This window comes from Bufo bufo, chromosome 8 (assembly GCF_905171765.1).
Source record: "Bufo bufo chromosome 8, aBufBuf1.1, whole genome shotgun sequence".
Lineage (NCBI taxonomy): Eukaryota > Metazoa > Chordata > Amphibia > Anura > Bufonidae > Bufo > Bufo bufo.
This window is the reverse complement of record NC_053396.1, coordinates 17,074,598-17,102,545: the sequence shown is the minus strand read 5'-3', so window position 1 is coordinate 17,102,545 and position 27,948 is coordinate 17,074,598. Positions and strand designations below refer to the sequence as shown.

Here is a 27,948-nt window from a genome sequence, read left to right as displayed (position 1 = left end):
AGTCCGGATGCATTCAGTGCAACTGACACCATTTTGCAAGCAATTTCAGTCAGTGTTTTCCACGCGGGTGCAATCCGTTTTAGGCCTCAAGCACGCAACCATTCTGTTTTTTTGCGGTCTGCAAATATGCGGACACACAAAACACGGAAGCTGCCCGTGTGCCCTCCACAATTTGGCGAACAGAATAGGCGGCCCATTGTGGAAATGCCTATTCTTGTCCGCAAAAGTTTGCGGGGCTACGGAACGAGCAACGGATGCGGAAAGCACACAGAGTGCTGTCCGCATCTTTTGCAGCCCCATTGAAGTGAATGGGTCCGCACCCAGAGCCACAAAAACTGTGGCTCCGATGCGGACCAGAACAACGGTTGTGTGCATGAGGCCTTAATGTGTTTTTTCGCGCGCGTGATAAAACGGAAGGTTTACAAACAACATCTCTTAGCAACCATCAGCGAAAAAAACGCATCGCACCCGCACTTGCTTCCGGAATGTAATGCGCTTTTCACTGAAGCCCCATTCACTTCTATATGGGGACAGGGCTGCGTGAAAAACGCTGAATATAGAACATGCTGCGTTTTTTCCGCAACGCAGAACTGATTTGTGAAAAAAAAACGCTCATGTACACAGACACATTGAGAATGAATGGGTCAGGATTCAGTGCGGGTGCTATACGTTCGCGTCACACACATTGCACCCGCGTGGAAAACTCGCCCGTGTGAAAGGGGCCTAACAGTCAAGCTGTCCCTGTAATAGAGGAGGGGAGTGAGGCCGGCCATACACAAAAGAAAGCTGCTGGCTGACAGGGTCGTCCCCGATACCTTTACAGACATGCTGGCTTGGCCGAGTATGCATGTGTTCTCAGTAGGGAAAGGAAGCCATTGCCAGACTTCTCTTATCAACCTGATAACAAAAGGATCGAGTGGTTAAATCCAGGCGCCCAGCCTTATCTGACCTGATACCTGAAGTCTGGGTAGAGTCAGGAGGACCCCATACAAAGAAGATGGTCGGCCAGTCCCGCCGGAGTCCACAGGTGCGACAGACGTGTATCTAATGTGTATGGTCCGCTTTAGCTTCTCTTACATCAGATTACTATAAAGTGTTCAGTAGAACGCAGATCACCAGAGCAAGCTTTACGCTGTCAGCAAGCAATCCTGGGAGATTTCACCTCTGAAGCCTGCAGAATTATGAATGCAGCTCTGGAGTACAATACATGTGATGTATATAAAAAATAATTCCACTTTTTTATGTAGATTTATTCTATGTAATGTATAAAATGTTGCTGTAAGCCATGTAGGTGACAAGCTTGACAAGAGTGGGAAGGCTTCACTTGTAGGTAACCAGTATACATATATATTTTTGCTTTTTGACATATATCGAATTTATTTTATTTTTTACAGTCCTCATCAATTCGGGCTCCAGACATGAAACCAAATACCTCAGCGGCATCTCTCACTTTCTGGAGAAGCTCGCCTTCTCTGTGAGTAGCACTTTTACTGTCAGGTCTCATATTTGAGTGCACATGTAGTTTCTTGTAAATGTGCGGTGTGTGTGATACGCTGTCTGTGTTCCCCCTGTAGTCTACAGCACGGTATGGCAGTAAGGATGAGATTCTCTTGACGCTAGAAAAACACGGCGGGATCTGTGATTGTCAGACCTCCAGGTAAGGCTAGGGTCTCCTCTGTGGTGTATTTTGTCAAGTGACTAGGACAGAGCTGCAGTTCCCAGCTTTGTCCTTGGGCTTAATCTGATATTGCAGCTTAAGGCTGTAGTATACCGCACGATGTGGCATTCCCTCGCGGCAATCGCCTGCTCGCTAGTGGAGTAGACCGCTGCCATTACATGCACAGATGTCCTCCGCAGCCTTCACTCGTCCCCATGCTGTATAGTGATTTGCCAGCGGCAGGTCGTTATTAGACCGTACGATCTGCCGCCTGCAAACAATAATTTTTTAACATATCAAAAGATTTGGATTGCCTGATGATCAAGCTCGTTCATTGGGCAATCTGCGGCAGTATTACATTACAAGATGATTGCTACCAGAATTCATGCGAACACTCGTTAGCGATTATCGGGCCCGAAAATTGGGCGGTGTAATACAGGCTTTAGCTCTTGAAGTGGGGGGGAAGAGAAGGGGTGCTTGGGCAGGAACATGACTTGTGTATATTATCTCCTTGTTCCAGGGACACCACAATGTATGCCGTGTCGGCAGATGCTAAAGGCCTGGACAATGTGGTCAGCCTGTTGTCAGAAGTGGTTCTGCAGCCCCGGTTGTCAGGTAAAAATGTTTCTTCTGTTTACAGTTCATTGCGCCTTTCAAAGCTCTGCTTATTCTTTTTTGTACGGTGTTCACCTGTTGTCACCCTCCCCTTATAATCCGTTTACACAGACCGGTGTTTCAGGCAATTATCAGAAGCAAACAGAATGTTCCCGATAATTACCTGATTGACATTGACATGCAGCGATCTTCTCTTCGCTGCAGCTATTGCTGGTCCCCGTGCAGTCTCATTGTTTTTGGGCAGCAGATCCCTGTTTACTCAGGCCGCTCTGCTCCACAGAAACGGTGAAAGACCTCTATTAACCTGTTTACACTGGCGTGAATACGTTGCAAATTTTGGGACAGGTAATGTGTGCTCCATAATTTGAGACATTTCAAGCTTCTTGACACTTTTTTCTGAAGGGACGGGGCTTTGCATGTCCCAGCAGATTTACTATAACTTGCACCAGAAACTGCGGACGTTATAGCTGAAGTACATGCCAGGAATCTGTCGCCCCAGCGTACAGGGGACCAAGAGGGGCATATGGGAACACCAGTCTTGATAATTGTCCCTCACTGTTTTTTGGTGTCAGCCGAAAGACACCATCATCCACTGAATGAGCGTTTGCTTGTTCAGGGGGTGGTCGCCGGCACCTTTTACACAGGCCAGTTTTCGGGAATGAGCATTTCTATAAACGCTGATCCCCGATAATTGGCCAGATTGTCAGTCCATGTACAAGGATGTTAGGGGAAATGCACCTCTTAAAGGGGTTTTCTGTGAGTTTAATAGTGATATCCCATCCCCAGGATACGCCATTGTTATCAAATCTGTGTGGGGGTCCAACTCTCGGCATGTCGATCAGCTGTTTGAAGGGCGTTGTGGGCATAGGACTGTCTCCCTGCATAGTAGTGACAGTACAGGGCCTAGCAGCTCGTCCCATTCAGGTGAACAGGAGGAAGCTGCGACGTTCTGCACGGCCTCTTTTAAGGAGACTGTACAGGTAGATCGACTGATGTAAGCAACGAAGAGGATGAAGCACTCAACCCAAGCACTATGCAACCCACAATCACGCCATTCAACTGTTTAGGAGTAACTCTGGTACCAGTATTACACCGCCATTATGTAGTGGACACAGCCGGTTACTGCAGCTCCCATTACAGTGAATGGGAGTAGTGTGGCAGCAACCAATTTCATCCACCGCACATTGGCTGCTCTGTTGCAGTTGGCGAGAATGCCGGGTGTCGGAACCCCACTTGTCTGATATTGATGGCCTATGGTTACAACTATCCCAGAAAAACCCTATAATGTAATATTATACTGCCCCAGAGGTTGAACCAGGACAGGGGTGCAACCACTAATACACACCTGATGCCAATCTCCAATGCAGAAATTGTAGCTATGTAATATGCGTCTTTCTTGTAATCTGTAGTCATGGAGACACATGGTCTGCATTGGAGCTGTATACACCTGGAGATTTTCAACTAAGATCTCACGCAGCAGCAACAAAATTATTGCAAACTTTTTCATGACCCCTCCAATATTCTTGTGTACTTTGGAGCAGGGCATGGGTGGCGCTCCGATCAGTTTTATAAAGTGATTCTGGTAAGTTATGTCTAGAATTCGCCGCTCTTTAACCCTTTCACTGACAAGGACATGAGTTAAAGACGGGTCGTTTGTCGGCCAATCGGGTCTTTTATGCAGCTGGATGAGGGACGAATGATCGTAGTGATGCATCGGCCACTGTAAGGCCTCATTCACAGTAACCAAATTGAAGTCTGGGGCTAGTCACATGGCCGTCGTGTGAATATACCCTAAAGCCAATCCACTGATCGACTCATGACCGGCTCGATCGGAGGTCATTATTGCCCCTGCAGTGTAAAGTACTGGATATAGATATCAAATATTCTCTCTCCCAGAAGGGTCGTTAGGAGTTCATAAGATGCTATAGGAAAATGACTGTAACCACATCAAAGTGGACGCCTCGCCGCAACACTTGGGGTTGTAGTGGGGTAACCGATACCAGGGGCCACTGCTGACAAGAGTTCCTCTGTTGCAGATGAAGAGCTGGAGATGACCCGTATGGCTGTCCGCTTTGAATTGGAGGACCTGAACATGAGGCCGGATCCGGAGCCGTTGCTGACGGAGATGATCCATGCAGTAAGTGGCACTGACGATCTATACCACACGTAACGTTGCTGCTTCCTCTATTTTGCAGCAATTCATTCTGGGTATTTACAGGACCTAATGGAAAGGAGATCCTGAGCTTTATTTGAGACTTTCACACTATACTGGTAAGGGATGTCTATTAAAAGCCACACTCGCATCTTCTACTAGGAGATCCGACAGGCCGTTTCGGCACATCCTCTACTTCACCATTTGCTGTAATGAGGGTCCGGCTGTGATCAGGCCAACGTCCGGCATAAATGCTGGGTTTCGGTCCGGACAAAAAACCGTTGCCAGCATGTGTGCCAGATCAGGCAGGCGGATCTCCAAAATGGAGATTTGAATGCGGCCTAAAGCGCTTGTCCAGGATTGGAACAATAATTATTTTTTTGCCAGAACCAGTGCCTCCGTGGGCCGATTATGGTATTGCAGCTCAGCCAGATTCAACTGAATGGCAGATGAGCTGCAATATCAGACACAGACTGCAGGACAGATGTGGCGCTGTTTCTGGAATATACATTATTTATTTATTTTTTCCTTATTTTGGACAACCTTTAAGAGTTGAAGAATGACTGACTGACTTTTTTTTTTGTCTTCAGGCCGCTTTCCGGGGTAACACAGTGGGCCTCCCCAGATTCTGCCCCGTGGAGAACATTGATAAGATTGATAAGAATACACTACACTCTTATATGCACAACTACTACTACACCCAGACAGGATGGGTCCTGGCGGTGTGGGATTGAACATGACCAGCTGCTGAGTGCTCTAAGAAGTACCTGCAGGATGTGAAGCCCGTGTGGGAGTCGGGGAGCCGAGGAGCATCGACAGGTCCATTGCTCAGTACACAGGAGGGATAGTCAAGGTAAACATTGAGTTATTGGGTGAAATTATGTCTATGAGGAGCAGCTATTCAGCCAATATAGGTTTCATGAAGGCAACACCTATCCGTATGTCTTATTATGGTAGAGCATGGAGCTGCTGACAAAGTGGCTCCTACTGTGGCTGGCTCAGTTCTCATGAATTACATGGCGCCCAATGTTGGACATGTAATACTGATTTCACCTGTAGTGGCTGCTATTTGGCTATTCGGTTTTTGGGTGGGTTAGGAAAACAGAATATAACGGAATTCGTAGACGGAATGCAAAAGCCTTTAAGAGGCATTCCGTTTTGATCCGTGATAACAGAAGTCTATGGCCAAGCATAACAGATCCATCTGGGTTTCAGTTATGCAGGACTTTGTTTGCGTCCTGCAATAACGGAAACCAGACGGATCCGTTACGCTTGGATATATTATGATGGATCAAAACGGAAAGCCTCTTAAAGGCTTCCATTTTGCATTCCGTCTACGAATTCCGTTATATTCTGTTTTCCTAACCCACCCAAAAACCGAATAGCCAAATAGCAGCCACTACAGGTGAAACTCAGTATTACATGTCCAACATTGGGCGCCATGTAATTCATGAGAACTGAGCCAGCCACAGTAGGAGCCACTTTGTCAGCAGCTCCATGCTCTACCATAATAAGACATACGGATAGGTGTTGCCTTCATGAAACCTATAATGGCTGAATAGCTGCTCCTCCATAGACATAATTTCACCCCATAACTCAATGTTACCTTGACTATCCCTCCTGTTACTGAGCCAATGGACCTGCGATGCTCCGCGGCTTCCCCGACTCCCCGGGCTTTCTCATCCTGCAGGTACTCATAGAGCACTCCAGCAGCTGTCATGTTCATCCCCACACCCGCCAGGACCTTCCTGTCTGGGGTGTAGTAGTTGTGCATATAAGAGTGTAGTGTATTCTTAATCAATCTTAATCAAAGGTCTCCACGGGGCAGATCTGGGGAGGCCACTGTGTTACCCCGGAAAGCGGCCTGAAGACAAAAAAAAAATTCAGTCAGTCAATCTTCAACTCTTAATGGTTGTCCAAAATAAGGAAAAAATAAATAAATAATGTATATTCCAGAAACAGCGCCACATCGTCTGCAGTCTGTGTCTGAATTGCAGCTCATCTGCATTCAGTTGAATCTGGCTGAGCTGCAATACCATAATCGGCCCCACGGAGGCACTGGTTCTGGCAAAAAAAATAATTATTGTTCCAATCCTGGTCAAGCGCTTTAGGCCGCATTCAAATCTCCATTTTGGAGATCCGCCTGCCTGATCTGGCACACATGCTGGCAACGGTTTTTGTCCGGACGAAACCCAGCATTTATGCCGGACGTTGGCCTGATCACAGCCGGACCTCATTACAGCAAATGGTGAAGTAGAGGATGTGCCGAAACGGCCTGTCGGATCTCCTAGAAGAAGATGCGAGTGTGGCTTTAATAGACATCCCTTACCAGTATAGTGTGAAAGTCTCAAATAAAGCTCAGGATCTCCTTTCCATTAGGTCCTGTAAATACCCAGAATGAATTGCTGCAAAATAGAGGAAGCAGCAACGTAGCGTGTGGTATAGATCGTCAGTGCCACTTACTGCATGGATCATCTCCGTCAGCAACGGCTCCGGATCCGGCCTCATGTTCAGGTCCTCCAATTCAAAGCGGACAGCCATACGGGTCATCTCCAGCTCTTCATCTGCAACAGAGGAACTCTTGTCAGCAGTGGCCCCTGGTATCGGTTACCCCACTACAACCCCAAGTGTTGCGGCGAGGCGTCCACTTTGATCTGGTTACAGTCATTTTCCTATAGCATCTTATGAACTCCTAACGACCCTTCTGGGAGAGAGAATATTTGATATCTATATCCAGTACTTTACACTGCAGGGGCAATAATGACCTCCGATCGAGCCGGTCATGAGTCGATCAGTGGATTGGCTTTAGGGTATATTCACACGACGGCCATGTGACTAGCCCCAGACTTCAATTTGGTTACTGTGAATGAGGCCTTACAGTGGCCGATGCATCACTACGATCATTCGTCCCTCATCCAGCTGCATAAAAGACCCGATTGGCCGACAAACGACCCCGTCTTTAACTCATGTCCTTGTCAGTGAAAGGGTTAAAGAGCGGCGAATTCTAGACATAACTATTACCAGAATCACTTTATAAAACTGATCGGAGCGCCACCCATGCCCTGCTCCAAAGTACACAAGAATATTGGAGGGGTCATGAAAAAGTTTGCAATAATTTTGTTGCTGCTGCGTGAGATCTTAGTTGAAAATCTCCAGGTGTATACAGCTCCAATGCAGACCATGTGTCTCCATGACTACAGATTACAAGAAAGACGCATATTACATAGCTACAATTTCTGCATTGGAGATTGGCATCAGGTGTGTATTAGTGGTTGCACCCCTGTCCTGGTTCAACCTCTGGGGCAGTATAATATTACATTATAGGGTTTTTCTGGATAGTTGTAACCATAGGCCATCAATATCAGACAAGTGGGGTTCCGACACCCGGCATTCTCGCCAACTGCAACAGAGCAGCCAATGTGCGGTGGATGAAATTGGTTGCTGCCACACTACTCCCATTCACTGTAATGGGAGCTGCAGTAACCGGCTGTGTCCACTACATAATGGCGGTGTAATACTGGTACCAGAGTTACTCCTAAACAGTTGAATGGCGTGATTGTGGGTTGCATAGTGCTTGGGTTGAGTGCGTTCATCCTCTTCGTTGCTTACATCAGTCGATCTACCTGTACAGTCCTCCTTAAAAGAGGCCGTGCAGAACGTCGCAGCTTCCTCCTGTTCACCTGAATGGGACGAGCTGCTAGGCCCTGTACTGTCACTACTATGCAGGGAGACAGTCCTATGCCCACAACGCCCTTCAAACAGCTGATCGACATGCCGAGAGTTGGACCCCCACACAGATTTGATAACAATGGCGTATCCTGGGGATGGGATATCACTATTAAACTCACAGAAAACCCCTTTAAGAGGTGCATTTCCCCTAACATCCTTGTACATGGACTGACAATCTGGCCATTATCGGGGATCAGCGTTTATAGAAATGCTCATTCCCGAAAACTGGCCTGTGTAAAAGGTGCCGGCGACCACCCCCTGAACAAGCAAACGCTCATTCAGTGGATGATGGTGTCTTTCGGCTGACACCAAAAAACAGTGAGGGACAATTATCAAGACTGGTGTTCCCATATGCCCCTCTTGTCCCCTGTACGCTGGGGCGACAGATTCCTGGCATGTACTTCAGCTATAACGTCCGCAGTTTCTGGTGCAAGTTATAGTAAATCTGCTGGGACATGCAAAGCCCCGTCCCTTCAGAAAAAAGTGTCAAGAAGCTTGAAATGTCTCAAATTATGGAGCACACATTACCTGTCCCAAAATTTGCAACGTATTCACGCCAGTGTAAACAGGTTAATAGAGGTCTTTCACCGTTTCTGTGGAGCAGAGCGGCCTGAGTAAACAGGGATCTGCTGCCCAAAAACAATGAGACTGCACGGGGACCAGCAATAGCTGCAGCGAAGAGAAGATCGCTGCATGTCAATGTCAATCAGGTAATTATCGGGAACATTCTGTTTGCTTCTGATAATTGCCTGAAACACCGGTCTGTGTAAACGGATATAAGGGGAGGGTGACAACAGGTGAACACCGTACAAAAAAGAATAAGCAGAGCTTTGAAAGGCGCAATGAACTGTAAACAGAAGAAACATTTTTACCTGACAACCGGGGCTGCAGAACCACTTCTGACAACAGGCAGACCACATTGTCCAGGCCTTTAGCATCTGCCGACACGGCATACATTGTGGTGTCCCTGGAACAAGGAGATAATATACACAAAGTCATGTTCCTGCCCAAGCACCCCTTCTCTTCCCCCCCACTTCAAGAGCTAAAGCCTGTATTACACCGCCCAATTTTCGGGCCCGATAATCGCTAACGAGTGTTCGCATGAATTCTGGTAGCAATCATCTTGTAATGTAATACTGCCGCAGATTGCCCAATGAACGAGCTTGATCATCAGGCAATCCAAATCTTTTGATATGTTAAAAAATTATTGTTTGCAGGCGGCAGATCGTAACGGTCTAATAACGACCTGCCGCTGGCAAATCACTATACAGCAAGGGGACGAGTGAAGGCTGCGGAGGACATCTGTGCATGTAATGGCAGCGGTCTACTCCACTAGCGAGCAGGCGATTGCCGCGAGGGAATGCCACATCGTGCGGTATACTACAGCCTTAAGCTGCAATATCAGATTAAGCCCAAGGACAAAGCTGGGAACTGCAGCTCTGTCCTAGTCACTTGACAAAATACACCACAGAGGAGACCCTAGCCTTACCTGGAGGTCTGACAATCACAGATCCCGCCGTGTTTTTCTAGCGTCAAGAGAATCTCATCCTTACTGCCATACCGTGCTGTAGACTACAGGGGGAACACAGACAGCGTATCACACACACCGCACATTTACAAGAAACTACATGTGCACTCAAATATGAGACCTGACAGTAAAAGTGCTACTCACAGAGAAGGCGAGCTTCTCCAGAAAGTGAGAGATGCCGCTGAGGTATTTGGTTTCATGTCTGGAGCCCGAATTGATGAGGACTGTATAAAAATAAAAATAAATTCGATATATGTCAAAAAGCAAAAATATATATGTATACTGGTTACCTACAAGTGAAGCCTTCCCACTCTTGTCAAGCTTGTCACCTACATGGCTTACAGCAACATTTTATACATTACATAGAATAAATCTACATAAAAAAGTGGAATTATTTTTTATATACATCACATGTATTGTACTCCAGAGCTGCATTCATAATTCTGCAGGCTTCAGAGGTGAAATCTCCAGGATTGCTTGCTGACAGCGTAAAGCTTGCTCTGGTGATCTGCGTTCTACTGAACACTTAATAGTAATCTGATGTAAGAGAAGCTAAAGCGGACCATACACATTAGATACACGTCTGTCGCACCTGTGGACTCCGGCGGGACTGGCCGACCATCATCTTGTATGGGGTCCTCCTGACTCTACCCAGACTTCAGGTATCAGGTCAGATAAGGCTGGGCGCCTGGATTTAACCACTCGATCCTTTTGTTATCAGGTTGATAAGAGAAGTCTGGCAATGGCTTCCTTTCCCTACTGAGAACACATGCATACTCGGCCAAGCCAGCATGTCTGTAAAGGTATCGGGGACGACCCTGTCAGCCAGCCGCTTTCTTTGTGTATGGCCGGCCTCACTCCCCTCCTCTATTACAGGGACAGCTTGACTGTTAGGCCCCTTTCACACGGGCGAGTTTTCCACGCGGGTGCAATGTGTGACGCGAACGTATAGCACCCGCACTGAATCCTGACCCATTCATATCAATGTGTCTGTGTACATGAGCGTTTTTTTTCACAAATCAGTTCTGCGTTGCGTGAAAAACGCAGCATGTTCTATATTCAGCGTTTTTCACGCAGCCCTGTCCCCATAGAAGTGAATGGGGCTTCAGTGAAAAGCGCATTACATCCGGAAGCAAGTGCGGGTGCGATGCGTTTTTCGCTGATGGTTGCTAAGAGATGTTGTTTGTAAACCTTCCGTTTTTTATCACGCGCGCGAAAAACACATTAAGGCCTCATGCACACAACCGTTGTTCTGGTCCGCATCGGAGCCACAGTTTTTGTGGCTCTGGTGCGGACCCATTCACTTCAATGGGGCTGCAAAAGATGCGGACAGCACTCTGTGTGCTTTCCGCATCCGTTGCTCGTTCCGTAGCCCCGCAACGTTTTGCGGACAAGAATAGGCATTTCCACAATGGGCCGCCTATTCTGTTCCGCAAATTGTGGAGGGCACACGGGCAGCTTCCGTGTTTTGTGTGTCCGCAATTTGCAGACCGCAAAAAAACAGAATGGTTGCGTGCTTGAGGCCTAAAACGGATTGCACCCGCGTGGAAAACACTGACTGAAATTGCTTGCAAAATGGTGTCAGTTGCACTGAATGCATCCGGACCTGATCCGCATCGTTCGTGTAAAAGAGGCCTTAGAGGCATGTTGTCAGCTTCCAGTGACAACCAGCAGAACTATGTAGGCAGCTCTGGAGTACAATGCGAGACAAAGTTACCCAAACTTTCATGTAGATTATAACTGTGTTTTTAATGAAGATTCAGCTGTTGATTTCCCCCATTGCAATCAGACAAAATCCATAGCAAATGGGGTATGCTGCGAATAGCTACAAACTTCATGCTCAGAGCCGACACTCCATCACGGCTCAGGGATGTGAAGCCTGTGGCCCCCAAACTTCTGTAGAGGCAGGAAAAGGTGCCAATTAAAGGGGCCTTTCAGGAATTGAATATTGATGACTAGAGATTAGCAAATTGATTTGTATGAAGCAGAGAGGAGCTAGCCCTGCTGTTCAACCCCCCTCCCCGCTGATTGACAGGGCGAGATCGCTCATCTGACCTGTTGATCATGCACTTGCCCTTTTGCTCCCGAGTAGCAGGGCAAGTGCAAAGGATCTGCTGCTGCCACCTGAGCAGCGCAGAAGCCGACTGTGCATGCGCCGCTCCACTTCCAGTATGAATCAATTCCATCACTAGCGATGACATATCCTAATATCTGACTAGTGGAGGGCTTACGATTGGCACCCTCACTGATCAGTTGTTGGAAGGGGTCGTATGACATCACATCCATTCTGTCACACAGACTTTGTGCACCTCAGTCCCATTCAAGTGAATAGGATTAAAGGAGTTGTCCACTTTTTTACTATTGATGACTTATCCTCAGGATAGCTCATCAGCATCAGATCGGCGGGGGTCTGACACCCGGCACCCCCGCTGATCAACTGTCTGAAGAAAAGGCAGCGCTCGTACTCAGTCCTATCCACTTGAATAGACGGAGCCGTCCCATAGAAGTGAATGAGGACGCCATACTTGTAAATTGCTGCGGGGAGCAGGTAAACAGAGCAGAGAAAGCAGAGCTGGTATGAGTGCTGCCTTCACTTCAAACAGCTGATGGACTCCCGCCGATCTGATATTGATGACCTATCATAAGGATAGGTCATCAATCACTAAAAGTGGAAAGCGGACAACTCATTAATTTCTACGGGAGTTCCGGAGATAGCCAAACGCTGTACTCTGCCATCCCTGAAACTCCCATAGTAATTAGTGGAGCAGTCACGCGGATGCCTGACCGGCCACTCTGTTCATCTCAGAGGGCTCCATGGGGCCCAGCGGTAGGATTCCCACTGATCTAAAAGTGGGCTAGTGGATGATTTAAAGGGGTATGCCCATCTTAGACAATGGAGGCATATCGCTAGGATATGCCCCCATTGTCTGATAGGTGTAGGTCCTAGCGGTGGGACCCGTACCTATAATCGAGAACGGAGCGGGGAACGCTGTGGCTGGAGGACCCCAGATTTCCCGATGTCCGTCCACCACCAAACGCTAATCCCCGCCTCTCCCATAGAAGTGAATGTGCGGCCCATGCTCCCGTTCATTTCTATGGGGCAGACGGCAATAGCGGAGCCAGCGCTCGGCTATTTTCGACGGCCCCATAGAAATTAATGCAGGGCGGATGCGCATGCGCAGTGCGCTCTCCTTCACTTTCGGGGCTCTGTTGTCGATAGCGGTGGGACCTGCACCTATAAGACAATGGGGGCATATCCTAGCGATATGCCCCCATTGTCTGAGATGAGAAAACCCCTTTAATATAACCGGAATACCCCCTTAAAAATAAACTCCAGACAAAATTGAGAGTATGTTATACCTAGTGCGGGGCTTGAGAGGGCGGAGCGTGACACATTCTCTCCTTGGTCTTCTTGCATTCCTGTGTGTTAACCCCCGCCCCTCCACTAGGGATAACACACAAGTTTAGCCCAGAATGTTGTTCTACTTACGCCCAACTGTACAGAACTGTCCAAATTTGTTCTGAGAAGCCACCCGCAACCCGTTCTCCAGGGTGGTGACCTTAGTCTCATACTTCTCCTGTCCGTCCACTCTTGCAAACACTGGCTTGGGCACCCCGGGTAAGGGAGCGGTAAGTGGTATACTGGGGTAGGTGGTGCCGCTGCTGAACCTCCTGTAGGCAGGCAGCCCGAACCTGGAACACAAAGCAGATTAAACTGAATATAGCGCATGGGTTTAAGGGCAGCATCCTCTACTGTGCTGGCAATTTGCTGCAATGTTTCAGTGCAGGTAAAAACGTTTAGCTCAGAAAGGATTGTCTAGACAAGCAGCAAACCCTCAGCGGTGAGAACTAGTGTTGAGCGAACTTGTGTTTATCGAAGATTTCCGATATGGATTCCCCCACCACGGACCACAACAGAATTCGGAATCCATATCGGGATTCTTCGATAACCCGACGCCGAACTTAAAACACAAGTTCGCTCAACACTACTCTTAACAAGAAAGTGGCAGCAAGCAGAGATCTTGAACACGGTGAGGAACAGAAACACAAAGTATATAGGAAGGTTGCTGAATGCTTCATTATACGCGGGTTGGTCTTTATGCGCATTAAAGTAGAAACCCACTTTTTAAAGTCTCCTTCAGGAGGTGTACAGTGCGTGTGATAGGAGGAGGTGTCCATGGGGTCCCCTATATGTAGAAGCTATAGGTGCCCAGGGCATGCTCCACTCCCCCATCCCAAATACAGAGTCCTGATTATAGCCAGGACTTGGTGAAGGGGCCCCTATAGTCTTTCTTCCCCTTACGAGAAAGCATGATAGGTGGGAGGCCGTGTTACTGATTTTGCATTGGGGCTATAAGTTAAGCTTCTGATCACAGCACCCAACTGCAATAGCTCTGCCGGCTGTCAGCTGATGGAATCGTGGCTCTCGTTTACATCCAGCTATTGAAATCCTGCCCTGATTGAGTGCAATGAATGAGTCGTTACCGTGTATCTGGTAAAGAGCTGGGTCAGCAGGACTAGATCCAGCCTCTGGATGCAATCAGATATGCTTTCATTCACTGACATATAGCACTGATTTTGCAAACGTTGAGAATTAGGAACATAAAAGGGGATCGTTTTTGAAATCCAAGCTACAAACACAGCAAAAGCAGGAGGGGTCCGACAGTGAAGTCCGGGTAGGTGGCCACATTCACCTACAGTCCAGGCATTGGGGAACAGCTACTCAAGCAATTTTCCTATAAACTGGTCTTGTATAGTTGGAAAACTTCAGCTTTCAGCACAGCATACTGGGAGTTGTAGTTTTGCAGATGGCAGCTGTCATCTTATTGGCCACTGTATGATATATAAGCTGGGGGGCAGCCCCCTCAGCACAGTATTATGTCACCACGTGACTCCAGCCCCCTCCCTCCACGTAGAAGCCACTGTCCCCTTGTCTGTCACGATAAGTGTCCTCTGCGACCCCCACTTACCTCCGTATCCCGACCCACGCTCGACATCTCGTCATGTTCGCCGCCATCTTTACACTCTCAGCCCTGACCTCCCCGGGACCTGTCACAGCGGCTCACTTCCTGCTTCCTGTCCTGCCTCAGACGTCACTTCCTGGGCGGAGCTTTCCAACGGTCAGCTGAGGCTGGGGCTCCCTTCCATGTGCGCCCGGTGACTCTCTGCTGCCCCCTGCCGTTGTGTCATCCCCTGCAGGTGCTCCAGCTGTACGGTGCATGCCGGGGCGGGCTGAGGACTATGAGCTGCTGCCCGTGCGGTGCCCTCTGACCGCCGGAGGTGCCAGGGCTACTCTCTGCCATGTTCCCCAGGCAACCCCCAGGGAAGAAGGGGAAGACTCTGATCATCCAGGATGGTGAGTGTAGGGTGGTGCTGGGGAGGGGCACACTCTGACATGAGCTGCCCCTGGTGTGCCCACCTTAAAGGCCTACTCCAACCCCTACCTGGCACCACTGGTACTTGGGATCCTCGGGCACGTCGTAGCCTATAGTGCCCACATTGGCGACGTCGCAAACGTCAAGACCTCACCCTTGTGGCCAGTGATTGGCGCTGTGGTCACCTGTCCGTAGACGAGCCGCCATCACAACAGTATTTAGTGGGCACCGCAGTATCAGCCAGTGCCATATTTCTTGGTAGCAGCTGGGTCTGATCCTGGTGCCCACCTCCTACGTCAACCCTGAGGATATGAGTGCCAGTCTATGCTCCTGGCAGTGATCCCTTCACTATGGGAGTTATGGAGTGAGCGTGACCATATAATCAGTGGCTATGACTTAAAAATGATGACTGTCCCTTTAAATTTTGGGCAAATGTGATTAAAAATGGATACATTGTTCACAAGTGTTACAATGTATCAAGTCTGACATCATGTCACTAATCAGTACCTTTTCCTGTATTGTAGAGGAAGTCAGGATGTCCTGGGGGCCTCCATTAGACATGGAGTAACAAGAAGCTTGTGGGCGCTATGGCAGACCCCCAGCTCTACCCGGTCTGAGATCACATGATTTCTCTTAGGGTCATGTGTGATCTCTCAGCCAAGATGGCAGTACTGATACACTGATGCCATACGGTCTCTTATGCACATGTCAACGAGCTGCTGAGGGGGCAACCACACGGCGGTCTCTACATTAAGGTGGAAGGGAGAACGACCACAGGGCGGTCTCTACAGTAAGGTGGAAGGGAGGCTGTCCACCGAGCGGTCTCTACAGTAAGGTGGGAGGGAGAACGACCACAGGGTGGTCTCCACAATAAGATGGAAGGGAGGACGTCCACAGGGTAGTCTCTACAGTAAGGTGGGAGTGGGGATGTCCACAGGGTGGTCTCTACAATAAGATGGAAGGGAGGACGTCCACAGGGTGGTCTCTACAGTAAGGTGGAAGGGAGGCCGTCTATCATTGGTCATGTGCTGTGGGTCTTCTGTGACGCGTCTTCTCCTGTGTTTTGCAGATACTGATGAAGATGATCCCGATGAAGGGAACCCGTTTTCTTTCAAAGAATTTGTGAAAGGCAAAACCAGTATCTTGCCGACGGGAAGGAACGGAGAAGGGGATTTCTCCATTGTGAGTAACATTAGGCTGGTGAATTTGAAAGGGGTTGAGAGATGAGACAACACCTTTCAAATTGTGGCCCCTGAGGTGACCGGGTCCGGCCTCTACACTTCTGGTAAATAGATGGTATCACTGCAGGGGATGAATAGTCATCCTTGTGTTGCAAGAGTTTATCTGAACAGGAGCTGCTTGTTCCGGCTTATAGAGGGGGCCCCGAGCGTATGTGCAGGGGTTGAGACCACCCTGTCAAGGGAAACCCCCCCCTATCTGATCCGCACAAAATGTAACAGGTTTGTCTTACAACAACCACCATATTCCAACTAACCTACTAGGATATGGATGCCATAGGGCGGAGGAGGGGATCGGTCCCCCTGCTCGGGATCCCTTTCTAAGTCAAAGGCACTCACTAAATAAAGCCTGTATTAGACAGGCAGATTATTGCCTGCTCGCTAGCGGAATAGACCACTGCTGTTACATGAACAGTATGAGGAGGAGCGATCGTTATGCCATCGAGTTTCCATTTTTAGAGTGGAAAACCACTGAATTCGGTTCCAAGTTTTAAAGGGGTTTTCCACTCTAAAAATCAACTACCAACGAGTAACTGACTTCGGCTCATCAGAGCCCATACATTTTAATACTGCACAGAGACTGCAGCCCCCAAGAGGCGATGCGGATATGTGAACGGAAAAATAAAAAAGTTATGGCTTCAGGAAGACGGGAAAGAAAAATGAAAACGAAAAAAAAACACTCTGGTATCTTAAGGGTTAAAAACTCTCCCTGATCGATAGACGCTAGAAATAGTACCCTGTACCGTCCCGGCGGCCGCCACAAAGTCCAATGTAGGGCTGGACGTGTGGGATTGAGCTTCCTCATGCCTTATCTGTAGGAGGTTATAGAAGCGACGAGAAGGCAAACTCGCCTTGTAACTGGTTTTAGGGGATCTTCAGAGCTTCCATAACCCTTTGCATTCCCATTGCCAGACGCCCTCTAAGCGAAAGATCTCGGGTAAAAAAAAAACAAAACGGATTCTCCCAGATGGGAGTCATATCCGTTAAACCCGAAAGGCCCAATGTTGATTTAGCTTTTGCCCACACCTTTCGCGTAAGGCCGCCGTGTTTTGTGGTCCGCAAATTGCTGATCCACAAAAACGGATGTCGACCGTGTGCGTTCAACACTTTACGGAACGGCCGGCCCATTATAGAAATGCCTTTTTTTTTTTTCACAACTGCGGACAAGGATAGGACCTGCTCTATATTTTTTGTGGGGCCACGAAATGGAGCAAAAATTTCAGAAACGGGTGTGGACCCCATTCATGCGGTCATGTGAATGGACCCTAAGAAGCACTGTCGGCAGAGATTGCGTCCCATGTTCCATCCCTCCCTCCAAGACCGCTATAGGCGGGGCGCGTCCCGTTGCCCAGGTAGTCAATCGACCCCCCCCCCAAACCCCCTCACCCCCAACGAGTTATCTCTTTGCAAAGTTTCATGTTTGATTCCACCAGTTTGTTTCGTCCAGTGCAGTAGGCGAAAGATTTGGGGATGGGTTGTACCAGTATGTTGTCGTTCTTCAGTATTCTGGTATGGTCAGAGGACTGTGAACCATTTGCTGCAGCTTTGGTAAAACTACAGAATCAGAGCTGTAAAAGAAAAAAAAAAAAAAAAAACTTGCGAGAAACTTTCTGGTTTCAGCTTCGCTTTATCTGGGGCTCAACAATCGACCGGTGTCCCGTGTCCTTAATGGGGTATTCCCACCTTATACTTTGGTAGACCTTCACTGGGATATGCCATAAGATAGGTGGTGGTCCTACGCCTGAGACCCCCACCGATCAAGAGGACCTACAGTAAAAATCCCCCCCGCTCCCCCCCCCTCCGTGTGACTACTCCTACAGTAAAAATGTGTGTATATATATATAATATTTTTTTTCTTATAACGATGACCTATCTTATGAATAGGTCTTCAGTATCTGATCTTTGGGGGGGGGGGGTCCAACAACCCCCGCTAATCATCTGTTTGCCAAGACAACGGAACTGCTCTTGCAGCCCTAGGCCAGTGACCTCGCGTCCATCGGTTACATGGCCTAGGCGCAGCTCGGTCCCATTCAACTGCAATACCAAGCATAGCCACTATCCAATGGACGGCGCTGTGCTTGGAAAACTGTGAGGAGGCTGCTGCGCTTACGTGGTCTCCTCAAACAGCTGATCAGCAGGGGTCCTGGGTATCATCAGTATAAATAAGTTGGAGAACCCCTTTAATTTTGACTCTCTTTGAGGAGTCCTTTACTGACATTTGCACTGTGATATCACTTTCAGCACCAAGAGCCTTCCATTAATCTCTCTTCTCCTTAGGAGACTAAACATGGTACCACAGTCCTCCCCGAATCCCGGGACAAGTTCTCCTCAAACTCAAAGTACCAGGAAACGTTTTTTAAGGACCCCACTGTGGACAGTGATCTCCTGGATGAAGAGGACTATGAGGAGGAGGAGGAGGAGGAGGACTGGAGCGGAAGCTATCACCCATCGGTGGTAGAGCAGACTCTGCATGTCGGCACATCTCCTGACAGCATATATAACGAGTCTTCCGCCTACAGCGACATCTCAGGGGACGATCAGTTTCCGATATGGCGTCTGCCAGGAGGTCCCCCTCCTGCTGCCGATGGTTACACCAATCCAGAGCCGGCGAAGAACCCCGCTGACACCGCGCTCTTCCAGAGCAAGCAGATGAGCTACGAGGAGGTACGAGGCACATACCGTGACACTTCACATAAATCTGCCTCACTGTGATCACCCGAATAATAAAACCAATTCTTTGTAGCAAACCCCAAGCTGTGGGAAGGATTAGGTCGGCGGAGGTTTTTAGCCAGATCTATTTCCATTCACTGACAGTAAGAAGAGATCTTAAAAATGCTGAAAGAATATTAGAAAGTTGATAGACTTCTCCTTCGGAACTATTTTCTTGACGTTTTGTGCTTGTATTTCAGGTCTTGGAAGAAAATAACAGCCTGAGAAGAAAAATCCAAGAACTGCACAAAGTGAACGACTCCCAGTCGGAAAAGTCAGTATCATTGGTGCAGGTTTGATTGACTTTATTTCCCTCCCACCTTCTGGTGATAATAAAGGGGTCTTCCTACCACGGGCATTTATGTTGGATTTCCCATAAAGGATGGGATCCCACTTATTGAAAGCATTTAGTCCCTTGTATCAAACAAAGCGGATGATGGTGCCCGAAAAAGAGACAAAAACATAGAGCGGGTGGGTATACGTCATCACTCTCTGGGACCCCAACAACCCTGAGAATAAAGGGGACACAGTGCTGCCTTAGGCCCCTTTCAGACGAGCATCAGACTCGCAGCATGAGTATGCGGCAGCTTCCGTCCTTACCTCCCAGCACCGACAGGGTCACATAGCATCATATCGACACGCTGCGGCAGCTACCGTCCTGACCTCCCAGCACCGACAGGGTCACATAGCATCATATTGACACGCTGCGGCAGCTACCGTCCTGACCTCCCAGCACCGACAGGGTCACATAGCATTATATTGACACGCTGCGGCAGCTACCGTCCTGACCTCCCAGCACCGACAGGGTCACATAGCATTATATTGATTTATGAGGCTATGTAACCCTTAGAGGTCTGGAATGTATTGGATAACACTGACAGCAATACATTCCATATAATGCTATGCTACCGCCAGTACTGGGAGGTCAGGACGGGAGCTGCTGCATATTCGCGCTGAGAGTCTGATGCGTGGAACTCGCTTGTCTGAAAGGGGCCTTAGCAAGAAGTGAATGGAGCTGTGCTGCAGTTCTCTACACAGTAGGTGGCACCACTGTGCAAGGAAACACTGTAAAGGGCCTTTTCGTTCTCGGGGTCAGTGGTGGTCCCACAGGAACGTTATTGCGTAAGCTGAAATGAACACATCCCGGAAGTGGAAGCAAATCTAATTTTCCCATCTCTGACCTGCTTTGTCATTTGAGTGAATTATGTTGCAGCAGGAAATTGCTTAAAATGCAATTCCCTATGTGGATCCATATTAGAAACGGGGTTGTCCACGATATTACTACTGATGGCCGACCCTCAGAAGATCGGTGGGGTTCCGTCATCCCACATCTTTGACTATCAGCAGTAACTCCACAGCTCCACCCATTGTGTAATGGACGGAATTGGTTACTGCAGCTCTGCTCCCACTGAAATGGATGGTAACCAGAGCTACAGAGGTCCAGCGGGTTTTTTTTTGGTTTTTTTCTGGTGCTGGAGCTACCCTGAACGGGTCAGGGTGTGGGATGTGGGACCCCCTGCCAATCAGATGGGTCTCATCTCCAGGACTCTAGTAGGTGAGAAATCTCCAACACCATGAACCCCTGGGACTGCAGATGCTTGGGTGGTCATCATACCTGGCATAGACGGTATGAACACGATTCTAATTATTTTTAGGGTCAAACATTTTGAGCGAAAACTGGAAAAAAAAATCCTGGAGGAGCAGAAGGAGGCACAAGACCTGGAGTCCATGGTGCAGCAAGTGGAGGCGAACCTGCAGATGATGACGGTCAGTGCCACCCCAGGAGATATATGCGTATAATGGTCAGGTGGCCACGTTCTCCATAGGATTGATTGGTAGGGATGCGCTGCCTGACAACCGCCTGTACAGGACTGGTTGTCAGGCAGTGTATTTCTAGCACCCACTCGCTTGGAGTTTGTTGATTTTAGAAGGATTTTCGTTCTACGTCCTGATTACCGGCTTTTCTGTTGTAGAAAAGAGCTGCCAAAGCCGAGAGCCACGTGACGAAACTCAAGCAGGAGGTGACTCTTCTCCAGGTGGGTAAGAGCCGTAATTCTGCAATTAGTTGCGAGTCGTTTGCTTACGAATCCAATATTTTCCTAGGAAAAGCCATCACTTTGTGATTGTGGAGCGTCCGACGTCTGGGATCCCCACCGGTGGCGCTGCCGTAGCACTGTGTACTCTTCTTGTTTTTGAATGGGGCTATCCTGCAGTCCTCTGGTCGGGGAAGAGAAGTAAAGGGGGACGCAGCCGGACAGGAGAGTTGTCTCCCCTTCATTCTCTGGATCGGTGGGATTCCCAGACACTGATCATAAAGTGATGGCCTAGCCTAGATATCACTTTACAAGGTGGAATACCCCTTCAAGCTTAAATGGCCGCTATTTCATTAAATCGCCATGCTCTAACATCAGCGGGATTGGGTGACAGTCTGGTGTGTATGGCGGTCTGACAGCAGATGTTGGGGGAGAGGAGTGTTGGGCATGTTGGAGTTCAGCTGCCCAATCCTTATGTTCTGGGAGAGAGAGGCCGCCGCCAGAGGTGGGGGGATTCTGCAGTCAGCGTCCTCTCCCCTATTAAGAACACAAGTCGAGTATGTATGGGGGGGGGGGCATCCAGAGTGACCGTCTATGGTCAGCCAATTAATAAATGTCCAATTTCCTACATTTTGGGTGGAAATCCCCTTTTAAAGGGAGTGCGTCACCAGGAAATTCACTGTTAATGCCTTTTAGGACCAAGCCGCTGTGTGCACTCTTTCTCCTCCTCCACTTCTTGAGTGATAGGGCGAGGAGATGACAATGCAGGAACCTGGTCCTGTCAAGATGGAGAGGGAGGGGATGGCGGAGCATACAGGCGGTGTAAGGGTGCACAGAGCCCGCCCTGAGTGCACTTAATGGCCTATTTGAAAGGTATCATTACATTCAGCTGAGCAAGACCTACAAGTCTCACTGAGACCATTCTACTCAGGTCTAAGGGTGGGCTTCTAGAAGCATAGACTAGCTGATATGGACCTCTTTCCCATCATACACCCTTTGCAAAACTACCACTCTCAGTAGGCCTTGACAGCTGTCGGCTGCAAGGGCCTGCTGGGAGTGGTAGTTCTGCACTAGTTAGAGCCCACTGCCATTATACTAGTGCAGCCTAGCCTCGGTCACCCCCAGATGTCGGCCATAATGCCAGTCACACTTCTGTCCTTCAGATCCAGCTAAGTACCTACAAGGCGGAGAATGAAGCCTTGCGGCGGGGGGAAACGGCTGGGATGAACGCGGTGAAACAGAACGCCAGCTTAGCCCTGGAGAACCTGCACAAGGCCGTGAGCGGAGCGCAGACTTCCATCAAGTAAGCGGGGGGGTTCGGGTAATTGGGGTCCGCACCTCGTTCTGTCCCCATGTAACCTGCCGTGCTTTTACCATAGGCAGCTGGTGTCCGGAGCAGAGGCGCTGACCCTCGTCGCTGAGCTGCTGAGATCCATTGACAAAATAGCAGAAGTTCACGACGATGGATCATAAAGACGACTACTACTTCATAATAGAACTTGCCAAATAGTAAAAAAAAAAAAAAAAAGACTCCGCCATGACAGTCGCTTCCATGTGTTGGGTCTTTTCCCCCCCATACACAGCGCCACCCTTGTCTGGTAATGCAGCTTCAAGAAAGGAAAAAAAGAGGCTGCAATACCAAAGACAGCCTGTGAAGAAGGGTGGCGCTGTTTGGGAAAAATAAAGCCCACTCGTTGCTCTAAAGTTAGACCATAGGGAGGGTGGTCTAACGTATCACCGGGAACTAGTGACGCTACTATGTAGTGAGGTCATAGGCTTCTGCATCAAAAGCAATATCACGCTATTGGCTGCCCCCACTATACACCCTATAGAGAGAACCCGCCAGTCTGAGAGGCCAGACCATGAATATGGCAGGACCAGCCAACCACCTGATATGTAAGGGGGTGCCCGAATCTCCCCCAATGGCAGATATCGGGGTAAGCCCGATGTATGGCCTGCTTCTACTGATTCCAATATAGCAGGGATGCTCAATCCACCTGCGGCCCTCCAGCTGTTGCAAAACTACAACTCCCAGCATGCCCTAGTAACTGTAGGATGTCCAGGCATACTGGGAGTTGTAGTTTTGGAACAGCTGGAGGGCCGCAGGTTGAGCATCCCTGCAATACAGGCATCTCAATACAGAGACTGATGGATGATATACTGTCCCGGGTTAAAGGGGTTGTCCGACCCAAACGACACTTACCTAGTCCCAACGCCGCCGAGGCTCAGCTGTCACATACCGAGACCAGTGAACGGCCGCAGCGGCGCACATGACCTTGAATGGGACGTCACACTTCCGGTCCGTAGGGGGATGGGAGGCTTCATGTTGGAACAGAGTGGCGGTGACTAGGTGTCTTCCCTGGTCCTGATTAGGGGTCAGACAACCCCTTTAATGACCTTTCTTTGGGATAGGTGGCATTGGTGAAGGATAGACGCCCCCTTCAATGATTATCCTGGTACAGCAGCGCCTTTTGTACATGTGGCTGCATCTGGTACTGCAGTACAACCTACAGCCACGTGGATAAGTATAGGTCATCGATGTATATTCCTGGAAAACCCCTTTAAGGCCTGTAGTCCTATATATAGGTGACCAAATACTGCACTATTCTTGCTGCCACTATCTATGGCGTCTACTCGCCGCACACTTATCCTACTTGCAAGATGTGACGCACTTTACACTACAACCCCCTGCACCAGCGCGAGAGGCACGATTATTCCCTCTACACAATACATCTGCGGCTGTTGGGAAACTACAACTCCCAGCATGCCCCGACAGCCTGCAGAATACTGCTTTACACTATGGGTCTAGCACTGTGAGTTAACATGTAAGATATGTATTTTTATCTAAATTATATAATATTTTAGCTTTTTCTTTTTATCGTTTCGCTTGTACTAAACACAAAACCAGTTTCATTCCTATTATTTTCTATAAGAATAACCCGCTGAATGAATATATATGATTAATAAGACCATTGTGGTGAGGCTAAATCAATACAGGGAGCTTTACAACATCACAGCGGAGGGTTTGCTACATTTGTATCCAGTCTGGGCTGTAAATGAGATGTTCCGATTCAATGAAAGCAAGCAGAGATGTAGACAATAGTATAGTCCGTATAGAAGAAGAGCCTTAGCAGGGACATTGCTGTGATCATCTAGTGCAGCCGTCTCTAGCTATCGCAAAACCACAACTCCCACCAGGCATGATGGGAGTTGTAGTTTTCCAACAGCTGGAGAACATTGCCCTAGCAGGGGTGGGCTACCTGCAGCACTCAAACTGTTGTGAAACTACAACTCCCAGCATGCATACTTGCTCTGCTCTTCTTAGAACTCTAATAGAAATAAATAGAGCATGCTGGGTATTGTAGTTTCACAACAGCTGGAGTGCCGTAATGGATGAGACTCTAAAACGGCTGCCTCTTAAAGGGGCTGTCTCGTCTAAGGTATTGGTGGCATATAGCTATGGTACGCCACCAGTGTCGGATAGGTGCAGGTCTCACCTATCTCTAGAAAGGAGCCCCCAAAGTGGACGCATTGGCGCATCCGTCCTCTGTTCATTTCCATAAGTTGAATGGAGAGGTGGCCGCCGTCGCACAGTGCGCTCTCCACTCATTTCTATGGGACTTCCGAAAATAGCCAATCGCATTTGCTCAGCTATTTTCAGAACTTCCACAGAAGTGAATGGAGAGCATCCTACGCATGCGCAGTGTTCTTTCTGTTTACTCAAGGGCGACGACGGTCAAGAGATAGGTGGCATATCTGACCGTGGTGGCATATCCTAGCAATATGCCACCAATGTGTAAGGTGACACATGTCTATATGCGAGTCCTCGGTCATTCCGCTCGGCTGCCTCAGGTTGGTCAGCACCTGCATACACTGAGGAATGGAGAGAGATGGCCGCCTGTCTTCATCATCACTGCCTCTTTCCATTCACAGTATACAGGGGCTGCCAGGAAGAGCAGTCATAGGGATGTAATCTCTATTCCCCGAGTAGCTCCTGTGGATGTCCTATTGTGGTATATGCAGTTCCCTAATCTATTCCCCTGTAGGTCTAGCCACTTATTTAAACTATGCAGTGTTATGAAATCCAGCGTTCTCCCGATCGCCCCAATGATATTCGCACATTCTTCGCTCGCGATGATAGAAACTATTTGTATTTTCTGAATTGTGCTGGGATATTGTAAGCCAAGATCAGTCGTCCTGATGCCAGCCCGCAGCGGTGGAACCGCAGGTCCCAGGATATTCTCGGGTAAGCAGCAGGGCTCCTGATCTGCGCTATTTTGTTTTTATACTCCTGAATAAATGATTATTTGACCCTTTTATTATTTAAGGTAAGTCAGTGTCGTGTGTGTCTTTAAGACCTTTTATATTCCGTGTTAGGCCTCTTTCACACTTGCGTTGTTGGGATCCGGCATGCACTTCCGTTGCCGGAGGTGCCCGCCGTATCCGGAAAAACGCAAGTGTACTGAAAGCATTTGAAGACGGAACCGTCTTCCAAATGCGTTCAGTGTTACTATGGCACCCAGGACGCTATTAAAGTCCTGGTTGCCATAGTAGGAGCGGGGGAGCGGTATACTTACAGTCCGTGCGGCTCCCGGGGCGCTCCAGAATGACGTCAGAGCGCCCCATGCGCATGGATGACGTGATCCATGCGCGTGGGGCGCCCTGACGTCACTCTGGAGCGCCCGGGGAGCCGCACGGACGGTAAGTACGCTGCTCCCCCGCTCCCCGCTACACTTTACCATGGCTGCCAGGACTTTAGCGTCCCGGCAGCCATGGTAACCACTCTGAAAAAGCTAAATGTCGGCTCCGGCAATGCGCCGAAACGACGTTTAGCTTAAGGCCGGATCCGGATCAATGCCTTTCAATGGGCATTAATTCCGGATCCGGCCTTGCGGCAAGTGTTCCGGATTTTTGGCCGGAGCAAAAAGCGCAGCATGCTGCGGTATTTTCTCCGGCCAAAAAACGTTCCGTTCCGGAACTGAAGACATCCTGATGCATCCTGAACGGATTTCTCTCCATTCAGAATGCTTAGGATAATCCTGATCAGGATTCTTCCGGCATAGAGCCCCGACGACGGAACTCTATGCCGGAAGACAAGAACGCAAGTGTGAAAGAGCCCTTAGTTGCAGGCAGCAGGTTATAGAGCAGGAGGGGCCGAGTGAACTGGTATATAACTTTGTGGGAAAAAAGATTTAGTACTTTCTGCTCGATCTGGGCTTATGAGTCCAGAGGGTGGAGTCTATCACTATTAAGACCGCCCACTGGACTCCTAAATCCAAACGTAGATTCAGATTTAACTTACAAGTTTTACCAAATCTTTTCCCATAAAACTAAATCATTGACCTGCTCAGCTCCTCCTGCTCTATACCATGCGGTCCATGGGGTGATCTGTGCAACAGATTCACTAAGACTATAAAGCTGAATTCACACGGGCGTTGCGGGAACAGCGGCGATTTTTCCGCGCGAGTGCAAAACATTGTAATGCGTTTTGCACGCGCGTGAGAAAAATCGCGCATGTTTGGTACCCAAACCCGAACTTCTTCACAGAAGTTCAGGCTTGGGATCGATGTTCTGTAGATTGTATTATTTTCCCTTATAACATGGTTATAAGGGAAAATAATAGCATTCTGAATACAGAATGCATAGTAAAATAGGGCTGGAGGGGTTAAAAAAATAAAAAATTTAACTCTCCTTAATCCACTTGCTCGCGCAGCCGCCATCTCTTCTGTCTTCATCTTAGCTGTGTGCAGGAAAAGGACCTGTGGTGACATCACTGCGGTCATCACATGGTCCGTCACATGATCTTTTACCATGGTGATGGATCATGTGATGACCGGAGTGACGTCACCACAGGTCCTTTTCCTGTGCACAGCTAAGATGAAGACAGAAGAGATGCCGGGCTGCGCGAGCAAGTGGATTAAGGCGAGTTAAATTTTTTATTTTTTTAACCCCTCCAGCGCTATTGTACTATGCATTCTGTATTCAGAATGCTATTATTTTCCCTTATAACCATGTTATAAGGGAAAATAATAATGATCGGGTCTCCATCCTGATCGTCTCCTAGCAACCGTGCGTGAAAATCGCACCGCATCCGCACACGATTTTCATGCAGCCCCATTCACTTCTATGGGGCCTGCGTTGTGTGGAAAACGCACAATATAGAGCATGCTGCGATTTTCATGCAACGCATAAGTGATGCGTGAAAATCACAGCTCATGTGCACAGCCCCATAGAAATGAATGGGTCTGGATTCAGTGCGGGTGCAATGCGTTCAACCTCATGCATTGCACCTGCGCGGAATACTCGCCCGTGTGAACCCAGCCTAATCCAGATTGATCCTCTTATAAGAAAGAAGCCATGGGAAGCATACTCCAAACCTCTGCTGTGCAGGTAGTACTGAATGAATGGACCTCTGTGCTCTGACGGGCAGTAGCCTTCATAAGCAGTCCATTCACACAGTACAGGAGGGTTCTCCAGGAATAAGGAGTTTATAGCAAGTGGGCACAGCTTGCCTTTTGCAGAAGATTCATACTTGCCTGCCGCTCTGCCTCTGCTGTGTCCATGTTATGGTCCCCGCAGTGTTTGCATCCAGTTCAGCCTATGACCGGAATCGGTGGTGACTTGCTGCATGTGGCCATCTCACCCCCGAATCCAGTCATTGACTGCAGCGGAGCACGTAGCCATGACCCTACTGCTCGGGATGTCAACAGTGTGGGGAGCGGAACGTGAACCCAGCAGAGGCAGGGAGCAGGTAAGTATGAATCTTCTTCTTAGACAGGCAGGCATTTACTAAAAGCTCGTTATTCCCGCAGAACCCCTTTAAAGAGCACCTGTCGGCAGGATCAACTCCATGAAACCATTCATACGGGCTGGTGGGGCTGATCCTGCTGATTAAGGGGGGGGGGGAATCTG

At 48.7% G+C, this 27,948-nt stretch overlaps 2 protein-coding genes across 2 annotated transcripts in view; one reads left to right on the top strand and one right to left on the bottom strand.

The window, feature by feature from the left end:
• The window catches only part of PMPCA (peptidase, mitochondrial processing subunit alpha), a 26,168-nt gene extending 11,404 nt beyond the window's left edge, over positions 1-14,764 (bottom strand). Inside the window, 7 exon segments of the mRNA XM_040404821.1 lie at positions 6,031-6,288; positions 6,888-6,988; positions 9,026-9,120; positions 9,643-9,725; positions 9,826-9,905; positions 13,172-13,374; positions 14,652-14,764. Coding sequence (XP_040260755.1) covers positions 6,031-6,288; positions 6,888-6,988; positions 9,026-9,120; positions 9,643-9,725; positions 9,826-9,905; positions 13,172-13,374; positions 14,652-14,698 — 867 coding nt within the window. The 5' untranslated portion in view covers positions 14,699-14,764.
• A 138-nt stretch (positions 14,765-14,902) lies between these two features.
• Positions 14,903-25,353, top strand: ENTR1 (endosome associated trafficking regulator 1). The gene is made up of 8 exons (XM_040404824.1): positions 14,903-15,037; positions 16,126-16,238; positions 18,572-18,958; positions 19,204-19,277; positions 20,659-20,770; positions 20,977-21,039; positions 22,200-22,339; positions 22,416-25,353. Exons 1-8 carry the CDS (start codon positions 14,983-14,985, stop codon positions 22,507-22,509), a joined length of 1,038 nt encoding a protein of 345 aa, XP_040260758.1. The 5' UTR covers positions 14,903-14,982; the 3' UTR covers positions 22,510-25,353.
• The last annotated feature ends 2,595 nt before the right edge of the window (positions 25,354-27,948 follow it).

Excerpts from the sequence above, each read along its gene's own strand:
- ENTR1 (XM_040404824.1), top strand. The coding sequence starts at position 14,983 with ATGTTCCCCAGGCAACCCCCAGGGAAGAAGGGGAAGACTCTGATCATC. Across the intron at positions 15,038-16,125 it reads GACTCTGATCATCCAGGATG|ATACTGATGAAGATGATCCC; the intron begins GTGAGTGTAGGG and ends TGTGTTTTGCAG. Across the intron at positions 18,959-19,203 it reads AGCAGATGAGCTACGAGGAG|GTCTTGGAAGAAAATAACAG; the intron begins GTACGAGGCACA and ends CTTGTATTTCAG.